The 12931-nt window shown below is 38.8% G+C and overlaps 1 protein-coding gene across 1 annotated transcript; it reads left to right on the top strand.

Moving 5' to 3' along the window:
* The first annotated feature begins 12157 nt into the window (after positions 1–12157).
* LOC141628521 (uncharacterized) lies at positions 12158–12727 on the top strand. Its single transcript, XM_074441652.1, has one exon. It carries the CDS (start codon positions 12158–12160, stop codon positions 12725–12727), a length of 570 nt encoding a protein of 189 aa, XP_074297753.1.
* Positions 12728–12931: the final 204 nt, after the last annotated feature.

Here is a 12931-nt window from a genome sequence, read left to right on the forward strand (position 1 = left end):
TAGCGATTCTGTTCGGTTTTAATTATGTTAAAAATACTAAATAAAATTGTAAATTTACAATATTTTAGTATATGGCAGAGACATGGAGTATTAGGTTGTGTATAAATTTGTAGGTCTTCAATCATTATTTTCGATTTATGGTGTATTTTACAAGTTTGATGAAAACCGTTGTTAAATCTGTCAATTATGTTCGTCTGTTTGTAAAACTCATATCACCTGTTTCTATTTCGAATTTGCAAAAGTGTAAAGAATAAACTCCTGTTATTTTAAAGTGTGGAGTCTGCATAAAAAATTTCATAATATTTAGACTTACGGTTTGGTCAGAATAAATTATTTGTGAACCGCTCGCCTGTAAAACGCGTTTCCGACTTCTCTCAAAGATTCATTTTTAAAAGATATTTTGCTTTTGATACAGTAGCTAATCTTTTTCCCAATGAAGATTTATCATGTTTAATTATGTTTAAAATTATGCCTTGCCTTAAAATATTTTTTTAAAAGTTGATTTATGAACTGAAACATTATGGGTGACGTTTCCTGGCAGGTTTTAGAAATGAATTTGTAGACCCCTGATACTTTCCTAGTTTAAAGTTTGTTAAAAAATGAAAGTTGTAGCCAAAAGCTACAGAAAACCATGAAAATTGGCCTTGGCGTCATTTCGATTTTTCTTTAATTAATTATGAATTTTACAATATTGCTGTTCAGTTTTACAAACTAATGTAGAGCTCCGTCTCATTTAAGCCTAAGTAATAAGTCTTTACTAAAGTACCTTAAGTCAAAGGATGGTCTTTAAAGTTTAATTTCAGTAACTTAATTTATTTAAAGTCCTTAAATAAATTTTATACTTTTGGTTTTAAGTTTAAGTTTTCTAATTCGAAGAAAATAAAAGTGTAGTTCACTTACGAACCATTTGAATAATATACTATATCACTTTGGATATTTTTAAGTTTGGAGTAATGAAAGTAACGGCAAAGAATAATAAACTAAGGCATACGGTTTTACTAAAACAGCTATATGGTTGGGTATCCTGCGGGCGGTACAAATCGTCGTAGAGTCATGTACATGTACTTAGACTAGGACCTCGCACTGCGTGGTAAGTCGTGTCCTATTATAGTTTGTTGTCTAGTTAGTGAGCTTGGAGTTGGTCATCTTCACGTGACACTGGGTTCCCGAAACTAGTAAAGATGTTGCGGTGTCAAAAGTATAGCTAAAGTGGATATCTAGCCTGAACTAAATTATTTCCATTCTGTCTTTTGAATTTTTTGCTTTTAAGCATGCAACACGTTGGTTAACGTGATTTGGTAATCATATTTTGTTACTTATGTTTTATAACGTTTCAATTTACTTTGATATATTATCTGCTTCTATAATAATTATATCATGTGATATGGCTGGGAAAACGTCGAGTTACTCCCCACTGATTGTGGCTGTTATGTTTATAACATGACAAAAAGTTAGCTTTGTTTGGGATTTCTGTGTGAGCTAGCGAGTAGTTTGCAGATCCTACTCTGTTCTTTCTGCTTTCTTTTATGGTTTTAGTCTTGAACACTTTTGGAGGTTTTCTTTATTTTCGCCCTTTTATAAAAGTGGCATTTGTTTAGACTTAACCATTTAATTTTATCCTTGAGAATTTTACACATTCTCAATTTGTAACATTTATAACTTTTATCTTTGTGTATTTAATCCCATTCGACAGTGTTTCCGCCACTGTTTTGCACTAGATTTTATAGGGGATTACACTATTCGCATTGCATCTTTCAAGAAGCCGTTATTTAAATGGGAATGTATCTTAGGGAACACGTAATTATAGAGGTAGTTTTAACCGGTTTACTGATTTGTTTTTCTATTACAAGCCGTTATTTAAATGGGAATGTATCATATGGCTCATTATCAGTTTTCAATATAAAACGTCCTCCTTACACGAGACCATTGAAGATGCACAAAGGACAACTAAGGCGTTTAAGGTAACCTGTTTTGATGGCAAATTGGCAAAGTAATTAACATTCTATTCTATACGCCAACGCACGGTATCTCAACAGGATTCCTGTTAGTCTTTTATAAACGATTCTCCAAATTGGGGCTCCGCGCCCGAGAGGGCGCGGCGCAACATCTAGTAGAAGTAAAAGACGCACTCTGTATACTATATTCTTTATTATTAAAGTATGAGTAGATTGATACTAACATATTCATATTTGTTACGAAAAAGTCTTTCGTAAAATAAAAATTTTCGTAAAAAAAAGTCGTGTTTAAATGAAGAAAAATCGGGTCAAAGTATCGTATGAAGACCACCCAAAAATAAGTGTTACATTTGGATTGGATTGGAGGGAATATTTCATCTCTAATTTTTGTTGTAATGCATGTTAGTATTTGTTATAGTGAATATATTTTTTTATGCAATGAGATCTAATTACGTACTCTTATATGATTTTTCAGGAAACAATGAAGGATGGTCATTTGAACATCGGTATTGAACCCGAGTAGAAAATGTTAGGAGCCCCATTTAGCTTAGGATGAGTAGGGCCCCTCACTCCAAACCCTGGCCCTCTCAGTTTTGAACCGGTCACCTCGGGGAAGGTTAAAAGAGAGTGGGGTAGTTAGAAAGAAAGTGTATTTCTTTAAGGGTCAATGATTTTTTTGAGGTTAGAAATTCTAGCCTTGTTGCAGGATGTGAGATTAAGATAAGTCAATTGTGATGATAGTAAAAATTGGCCTAGGGTTGTGTTAATACGGATGAATATGGCATTGATATGTTGATGATTTAGTATATGTTGTGACTCATCTGGTGACTCATTTTATTAATTGAATTTGAACATGAGTAAGGACATGTGTAGTGTAATTAATTGGATCTCCAAAGTGTATGGATGAACATGTTATGTTCTTAGAATTTTCATGTCCAGTGATATGCGGAACGTGTTTCCCCGAAATCATGCTTACATTATTTGGCCAAGGAAGTATTGATTTATGATAGTGTAAAAGGGAAGGGGCACGGCTTTGGTCGTGGTGGAGTAAGGCTGTGTGTGGCCGGGTGCTATGTCATCGTGGTTAGTGGGGCATGGGCCAGTCCAATCAACCACATGTTGTTTTGTTTGCAGGAACTTTATTTTAAACCTTATGACCCGATTTCCTAAGCAGAAGATTATGTTTTTATTTTTACTCCTGAAATAAAAAAACACCACCAAAGAAATCTATCCCTACAACCATGTCAGCTGAGGAGTTCGAGAAGCTGCTAAAAATGAATGCGGCATTGACTAAAGCTTTAAAGAGCAAGAATGATGAGATGAATCCATCTAAGGTTGAATCCGTTGTGGCTAAATACAATCTAACTAAGTATGAGGGCACAGGAGAACCAACACAGTTGGGAGAGTGGTGCAGAGAGTTTGATAATATATTTGAGCTGATAGCCTGTCCTAAGGAGCTACAAGTTAATTAGGCTGGCTTTTATCTGAGAGGAAAGGCAGGGATATGGTGGAATACGAACAAGGGGACTATGAGGGAAGCATTTTAGCTAAGTGAAGAGCCTTTCATACCATGGAAGAACTTAAAGGTTATACTCAGGGTGACCTTCGTTCAAAGGCATATTATAAGCAAGATGAGATCCCAGTTTGACTCTTTTAAGATGACTGGGGAGATGACTGTAGAGGACTACCACAATAAGATTATGGAGCTGTTAGAGTATGTGGCTGACCTGAACTATGGGGATGAGAGTCTAGCTGTGAGATGTGAGAAGGGGCCACAATCAAGAAGAGACTATCTGCTGGGGTATCAACCAGTATGGATGAGGTATACCGAAGAGCAGGGCATGCCGAAAGAATTGTGGAGATGCTGAGGTGGAGAAGAAGGAAAAGGGAGAAAAGAGGAAGACAGAGGCGGCAAGTGAAGGTGCGGGAGGAAGCAAGAGGCCGAATAATAATAAATTTCGGCCAATACCTCGGGTGGTGCATTGTCATGAGGGAGTTACAACCGTGCAGCTGGCGGTCGATCCAGTTTCAGTGCGCCAAGTGGAGTTAACTGTTTGAGGTGTGGGAAAATGGGTCACAAAGCCATTACTTGCAGAATTAACTAGGGAAATCAAGGTGGAGGATATGGAAATGGCAACCAAGGAGGAGGTTATCGTACATTTATGCCAAGTTATGGGAGCAACCAACAATCTGGAGGTTGGAGCAATCAGTGAAGTGTCAACAATTATGCTAATCAGAACCCCTAGAGCAACTACACCAACCAGGGCAATGGGAATGGATCTTATCAAAAGCAAGGTAATGAGGGAAACCAGCATAGTGTGGCGAGAAGTGTGGCATCATCTAATGGAGCGGTTCGGGGTGAAGCTAAGAGCAGTGGGAAGTTATTCATGATGGGAAAGGAAGCTGTTGGGGAGGATGCTCATGTGGTTACGGGTACCTTTCTTGTCAGCTCTAAACCTACTTTTGTTTTGTTTGACTCGGGAGCTACCAATTCTTTTATATCCAATGAGCATGCTAGGGTGTTATATTTAAAAAAAACTTTAAGTTATAAAAGATGTAGTTGATATACCTTATGGGGAATCTATACCTTGTTGCCGTTTATATAAAACTGTGACCGTTAAAGTTGAGGAGGTTGTCTTTCTTTCAAACTTAATTGAATTTCCTATGGGAGGTTTTGATGTGATTCTGGTGATGGACTGGTCGCGGAAATATAGAGGCTTTATAGACTATTATCAAAAGAAAGTTACCTTAAGGGGACCCAAGGGAGTAAGGGTGTCTTATAAGGGATTTATGGTGAAACCTAAGGTGAAGCTTATTTCAACTGTTACCCTAAAATCATGCTTAAGGAACAAAGGACAGTTATTTCTGTGTCATGTAATAGATATGACAGAAGAGGTGAGAGGGGCGGACGACATTGAGGTGGTAAGGTACTTTCAAGATGTGTTTCCAGTTGATATTCCGGGGTTACCACCAAAAAGGGACATAAACTTTGGCATTGACCTGAAACCTGGGACGGGATCTATTTGTAAGGCACCTTATAGAATGGGACCTAAGGAGCTGGAGGAGCTTAAGAAGCAGCGAGAGGAGTTGTTAGATAAGGGCTACGTGAGACCAAGTGTGTCACCCTGGGGAGCACCTATGTTATTTGTCAAGAAGAAGGATGGGAGTATGAGGTTGTGTATAGACTACAAGGAGTTGAACAATGTGACAATTAATAATAAATACCCTTTACCTTGGATAGACGATCTTTTCGACAGATTGAGTGAGGCTGGAATCTTTTCTAAGATTGACTTGAGGTCGGGATACCATCGAGAAAGGATTAAAGAGGGAGATATACCTAAGACTGCCTTTAGGACAAGATATGGGCATTATGAGTTTGTGGTGATGCCATTTGGGTTCACTAATGCACCTGCAGTATTTATGGATTTGATGAATAAAGTATTTAGTCTCTATTTGGATCAGTTTGTGGTTGTGTTTATTGATGATATACTGGTGTACTCAACGAATAAAGAAGAACATGAGAAGCATTTGAGGATAATGTTGCAGACTTTGAGGGAGAATAACTTATATGCTAAATTGATTAAGTGTGAGTTCTGGTCGGAGAAAGTGGCTTTTCTGGGACATGTTGTGTCTAAGGAGGGTGTGTCGGTGGATCCGAGTAAGATTGAAGCAGTTGTTAAGTGGGAAAGGCCGAAGAAAGTGGGGGGTATTCGAAGTTTTATGGGGGTTGGCTGGCCATTACAGAAGATTTGTGAGAAGGCATTTCTAACCTTAAAGGAACGCCTGACTACAGCTCCTATCTTAGCTTTACCTGAAGGAAGTGAGAATTTTGAGGTATATACTGATGCTTCTAAGAATGGATGGGGTGTGTGTTGATGCAAAATGGGAAGGTTATAACCTATGCTTCGAGACAGTTGAAATCTTATGAGGAGAATTATCTACTCATGATTTGGAGTTGGGAGCAGTAGTGTTTGCCCTGAAATTGTGGAGGCATTATCTTTATGGAGCTACATTTAAGGTGTTTTATGATCACAAGAGCCTTAAATACATTTATACTCAAAAGCAGTTGAATATGAGACGGAGTAGGTGGATATAATTGATTGGAGATTATGATATGGAAATAGTATACCAAGAAAAAGTGTAATACCCCGTATTTTAAGACAAGGTTAATGGTTAGTCAGACGGTGGAAATATTAAAATGTATTTTCAAAAGGCACTCCCTCCAATTCACTATATTCTTCCCTATTTCATAAAATGTATTATTCAAATTTTCTTTCCCATTCTATTTTTGGTAACTTTTACTCTTATTTTATTCACCCCTCTCTTCTATCACCCAACTCCACCCAACTCTTTTACTCCTATTTCAATCCTTACTTTAATGTTTGTAGCCCACAATTCATTATTTATCTCCTAATTATTCATCCCTCTCTTCTATCACCAAACCCCACCCAATTCTTTTACTCTTATTTTATTTCTAATTACTACTACCCATCTCTAATCCCCCAACCCCACATGTCCTTTATCAATATAATACTCCCACCATTAATTGTTGTGCCCACATCAAAGGGGAAGAAAATAGCGGATTGGAGGGAGTACTTAATTAATTATATTAATTAGAGAAGTATATTGTGAGATGGAAATAAAATAATAAAATAATAAATGAGTCGGGGTGTCGAGTTGGGCGTGGAAGGTAGCCATGTATGGCTCGTGTAAGACTAGTGGTATGGCGATACTAATTAATACAAACTAATACTACAATAATAATAATAATAATATTTAAACAAGGAAGTTTCCTTCCATCTTCCTTATTACCACAATAAAAGTAAGGAAAGACCCACCAATAGACCTTATTTAATTCACAAACACAATAATTCCCTAATAAGAGAGAGAGAGAGAGAGAGAGAGAGAGAGAGAGAGAGAGAGAGAGAGAGAGAGAGAGAATAAGGGGATTCATCTTATCGCCTCAAGGTAAGAAACCATCTCATAATATAACTCATACTTTATTAATTTTTTAAACTCGTAAATTATACACTGTAAGACTAAGCCATGACCGTGACTGCTGCCGTGACCTGATCGGACCCACCCTTGACCGACGATTAATGGACCTAAGGTTGGTTTATGGGGTGTTAGTTGGGTTGTTGTCGGGTTGAGCTGTAAAGGGAAAGACGGGTTTTACCGCTTTATTTGTACTCGCCTTGGACCTGGGTTAGGTTGGGTGGTTTACTAGTGGTTGTTTTCGACCATGGTGGTGGCAGTGGGGTGGTTAAAGGCGACACCTTGCGCGGTGGTTGTCGGAGTTTCACAATTGTTGATGGTTGTGTGTAGTTGGTTATAACACCGTGTATAGCAAGCCATGGGACCATTGTGTCTTGACCTTGACTTAACCTAGGATGGGTGGCTGCTGGTGGGACCACCGTGGGTCAAGGGAGACAACGGTGGTGGCCGCTAGTGGTGCGTGGTAGCGGGTAATGGGTGTTGTGAATTGTTGATGTCGTTGTTGGAATCGTGTTGTAAGGATGCTAGGGCTGAGCCGTAACGGCCGTGGGTGGTGGCTAGGGCTGGTGTTTAGGGTAGGATTGAGTACAAGGAAATGGATGCTCATGGCGGTGTGTGAAGGTGGTGGTTGTTGAGGCATGTGACCGCGGGTTGAGTGTTGTTTTGGCATATGAGTAACAGAGGTTATACCGTGTTTGGCTAATGGCTATTGTGGGTTTGGAATTCGGGTTTTGACACGGGTTTTGTGTTATTAATTATATGGAAAGATATAATTAAAGTAATTGAATTATAATTAGTTTAATTAATTTAAATGAATTGGTTAAGTTAGTAATTATAATTGTTATTCGTATTAGGTGGCGGATTTACGAAGGAATACTTTTAGTTGATTAATTGGATTGCTTGCTTTGTTGGATTGCTGAAAAGGTAGGATATCTAATCAACTGTATTTATCTATCCTTATATCGTCTATTTGGCCTGCTTAACAGATTGTTTGTAGCCTTTGGCTGAGTTATTGGTATTGGATTGTTCTTAAAGGTATATTATCATTATTATGATCATTGGCATGGCATATGCATATTGGTATCAGTTATTGTGATTTAGGCCCAAGTTGGTGCTACATTTGTAGACTTGTCGCTGGTGTCCTTAGATTTATTCTGGTTTAAGGCCCAGGCTGGTTCTGCAGACTTGTCTCTGGTGTCCTTAGGTGTATCCTGGTTTGCTCAACAACGGTTGAGGGCTTTTACCGGGCCATGGATTGGCGGGATGAATGGGTGTCTCCGGTGATAAGCGTTGTTATATTGCATTTGCATATCTTGCATATTTATTGTTTTGTTGTACTGTTGTTTATATATCCTACTTAGCCATTTGGTTGATAGTGTATTCATTAAACACTTGTGATGAACCATTATTGGGGAGCAGATTGACTGATAGGTAATTGAGTTAGCCTAGACGGGAGCATAGACGGGCGTAAGGTTGGACGGACACTTAAGAGTCTAGATCATCTAGCTTGTACATTCATTATTTTATTTTTCTCTTTATTTAGTTTCCGCTGTAGTTGTATTTAATTACTTTAAAGTTATTAAGTTTGGAACAATGTAATAAAGGCCTTTAATCGTTAAATTTATTTAAAATACTATGGTTTTGTTAATCTTTGTAATCACTACCACAGGCAACTGAGATGGTAACACTTACATTTATCTAGGAATGCCTAGTAAAGGCTCTTAAATAAGTGGGGATGTTACAGAAAGCTAATGTAGTAGCAGATGCATTAAGTAGGAAATATGTCCATGCTTTATGTACTGCTATGTCAAGGGTGAAGTTGTATGAAGAGGTGGAAAAGATGGGTATTTGCAGGATAAGGAAGGGAGATACAATAGGAGATTTGACTGTGGAACTTGAGTTATACGCTGAGATCAGGGAGAAGCAGAAGGAGAACCTAAAACTGAAGAAGTGGCACGCGGCCGTGGCTTGTAGTGTGGAGTCTCGGTTTTCTTTGCAGGTGATGGGAGTCTTAGATTCGATAAGAGATTGTATGCGCCCGATGATGAGGAATTAAAGAGAAAGATACTAACTGAAGCTCATTCTACTCCGTATTCTGTGCATCCTGGAGGAGATAAGTTCTATAAAGATTTGAAGAAAACAATCTGGTGGCCAAGGATGAAGAAGGAGGTGGCAGAGTTTGTTGCTCGATGTTTAGTTTGTTAAAGGGTGAAAGGAGAGCACAAGAGGGCGCTTTGATCCTGACCAATCCAGCTCAAAAATCTCAGCTGATGCCTGGGACTGGTACACCACGCAAAAGATTGGTTAGGATGTATAGGCAGGAGGGAGACAAGAGTGGATATAGTACTGAAACATTTGGAGCTCACTCCTATAAGGAAGTCTTGGCCTCTCCCTCAAAACTGAATGGTGATAATAATGGTAATAGTAATTCTCCTCCTATTTCTAATGGATAAAATAGGATTTTGGAATGTGAAAGGCATGAATAGGGTAAATAAGCAGAAGTTCATAAATTTTTTCTTGCAAAATAAGGGATTAGGTTTGTTAGAAACAAAAATAAAAAGCAAGTCTTTTGCTAGAGCTGTAAATAATTTCAATAATTGGTGCATTTCAAAAAATAATAGGTACCATAACAATGGGAGAATTTGGATTCTATGGGACCCTAAGCTCTTCAGAATTCAATTTTTTGAGTATAATGCTCAATTCATTCATATGAAAATTGAGGCATTGGTGAGTAGAAGTGTTTTTTATTTAACTATGATCTATGCATTTAATGGCATTCAAGACAGGACCCCCATGTGGGATCATCTAAGGAGATTCTCTGGCCAAGTTGATGGCCCTTGGGCCATAGCAGGTGATTTTAACTGTGTGCTTTCTGCCACTGAGAGAGTGGGAGGCAATACCCCCAATGCTGAGATTGAATCCTTCAGGAATTGTGTTATTGACTGTGGAGTAGTGGATATACCTGCTATTGGCCCACTTTTTACTTGGAATAATAAGCAAAAGCCTGAAGATAGGATTTATAGCAGGATTGACAGATTTATGACTAATAAAGCCTAGAGTGATCATTTTCCTGATTTATATGCCAATTTTCTACCTGAAGGCATGCTTGATCACACTCCTTGCTTGATCAGCAGTTCTACCCAGGTCCAGAAAGCAAGAAGCTTCAAGTATTATACTATGTGGGGAGCATCTAAGGAATTGTTTCCTATCATCAAAAGATGTTGGAGTAACAGCAACCCTGGTACTCCTCTATTCAGGCTAGCAAAGAATCTGAAGCTCCTGAAGCCTGCACTGAAACCTTTGAACATGGAGAATTATAGTGACATTGAGAATTCCACCTCCATTTTGCAGAGAAGGGTGTCTGAATTGCAGGAAATGATTGGAAAGGATCCTACTACTTTGCACTTAATCTCAGAGGAGTTTGAGACCTCTCAAACTTTAAGGGAATTGAGTGTAGCCAGGGATAGCTTCCTAGCTTAGAAAGCTAAGATGCAATGGCTGTAGAAGGGGGACTCTAACAGTGCTTACTTTCATGGATTGCTCAAAAAAAGAAGAAATAGGAATAGAGTCATTATGATTGAGGACAGGACTGGTAAAATCTGTGACACCCCAGAGCAGGTACACAATGTCTTCCTGGAGTACTACCAACACTTACTTGGTGCCAGTCAGGAGATAAAAAAGATTCACAGAAAAATAATAGACCAAGGACCCAGGTACAATGCAGACCATTATGTGCAGCTGACCAGGCCAGTCACTGGCAAGGAGGTTAGGGACACCTTGTTCAGCATTCCTGACATCAAGTTTCCTGGACCTGATGGATACACGAGTAAATTTTTCAAAGATGCCTGGGATGTGATAGGTGGGGATGTATCAATGCTGTCCAGGATTTCTTTATCCAGAAAAGACTCCTTAGGCAAATCAATGCCACAACCCTAACTCTTGTACCCAAATGTGAGAGGCCTCAAAGTTTAATGCAGTTTCGTCCTATAGCCTGCTGCAATGTCATCTACAAAATCATTTCAAAGCTGTTATGTGCTAGACTAGCTGAGGTGTTGCCTGGTAATATTGATCAAAATCAGGGGGCATTCATTCAAAATAGGAGCATTCAGGAGAACATTCTCATTTGCCAAGACTTGATCAGACTTTATGAAAGGCCAAATGCTACTCCCAGATGTATGTTCAAGATTGATTTGCAAAAAGCATATGACACAGTGGAATGGTCCTTTGTTGAACAATTGTTAGATGCATTCATGTTTCCTGCTGAGTTCAAAGTTATGGTTCTGCAGTGTATCACCACAGCTAGCTTCTCTCTTTCACTCAATGGGGACATATTTGGGTACTTTCAAGGTAAGAGGGGCCTTAGACAAGGAAACCCACTCTCCCCTCTAATCTTTAAACTATGTATGGAATACCTGACAAGGACTTTGAAGTATGCAGCAGACAAATTTGAATTTAAATATCACCCTCTTTGTAAAGAATTAAAATTGGCAAACCTGATGTTTGCAGATGATGTTCTACTTTTCAGGAGGGGTGATACTCAATCTATGATGCTCTTGTTAAAGTCCTTTACTACCTTTTCCAAGGCATCTGGGTTGAAGGTAAGTGAAGCCAAGTCTAATGCATATTTTCAGGGGGTACTTGAGCACATTAAACAGGATATATTGAGAGTATCAGGGTTTGTGGAGGGACTGCTGCCTTTCAAATACTTGGGCATGCCTATACAAACCACTAGATTGAAGAAAATAGACTGTGAGTGCCTGGTTGAGAAGATTTGTTGTAGAATCCATAACTATGTGGCAAAGAAATTCTCTTATGCTGGGAGGTTGGTGCAAGTCAAGGTTGTTCTTTATTCTCTACACTCGTATTGGGCCTCAATGTTCATTCTCCCAAAAGGGATCATTGGCAGGATTGAAGCTACCTGCATAAACTTCCTCTGGAACAATAGTGCAGATTACAGGAGAGTGCCACTGGTAGCTTGGGATAAGATATGCAGTCCAAAAGAAGAGGGAGGGCTAGGTCTCAAAGATCAGGAAACCATGAACAAGGCAATGATTAGCAGACTAGTACATTGGATTATTGAGGAGAAAGATTCAATCTGGGTGCAATGGGTGCAAAAGAATTACCTAAAGGGGAAGGATTGGCTGGAATATAAACCTACTGCTAACTCTAGTTGGGTCTGAAGAAGGATATGCAAGGTCAAGGAGGAAATGCTCCCTGGTTATGATGCTGGCAACTGGACTGCACAGACTACCTACTCTCCTGCTGCCTATTATGATTGGCTAAAGGGGAGAAAGCCAACTGTTACATGGTATAAATGGCTTTGGAATGAGCATGTGATACCAAAGCATCAATTCATAGGCTGGTTATATGCACATGGAGCCTTGAGAACAAGGGATAAGTTGATTAAATATAGACTGGATGTTGATGATAGGTGCCTTCTTTGTGAGCAGGATGCTGAATGCATAGATCATCTGTTGTGTGAATGTGTGTACAGTAGGAGAGTCATACAATCCATCAGTCAGAAGATGCAGATAAGTTTTCCTGTCACTAATATGATTGACTGCTGTACACAGAGGACATGCACGAAATTGCAGCAAGGGATACAGGCAGCATTGATGTGGGGAGTGGTATATCATATTTGGCAGCAGAGGAATAAAAGCAACATGGAAGGAATCCTGATAAGGCCTAAGAGATTAGCAGACCAAGTCATTGAAGAAGTGAAAGCTATATTACGAGGAAGGGATTACAAAGTTATAACTAAGACGGATTTAGATTAGTTAAGGCATAATAAGTTATATGTAATAGATGCTTAATTGATTCTTGATCACCATACGTAACATTGATTTTATTTTATAATATACATACTCACATTTTACCAAAAAAAAAAGAGAGAGAGCACAAGAGACCACAAGGGAAAGTTTAGTCTTTAGATGTACCCGAGTGGAAGTGGGAGAGCATTTCCATGGATTTCATTGTTGGGT

The sequence above is a fragment of the Silene latifolia genome, chromosome Y, assembly GCF_048544455.1.
Source record: "Silene latifolia isolate original U9 population chromosome Y, ASM4854445v1, whole genome shotgun sequence".
In the NCBI taxonomy this organism is placed as follows: domain Eukaryota; kingdom Viridiplantae; phylum Streptophyta; class Magnoliopsida; order Caryophyllales; family Caryophyllaceae; genus Silene; species Silene latifolia.

What these genes read in the sequence shown, in the direction of transcription:
- LOC141628521 (XM_074441652.1), top strand. Translation starts at nt 12,158, where the DNA reads ATGCTCCCTGGTTATGATGCTGGCAACTGGACTGCACAGACTACCTAC.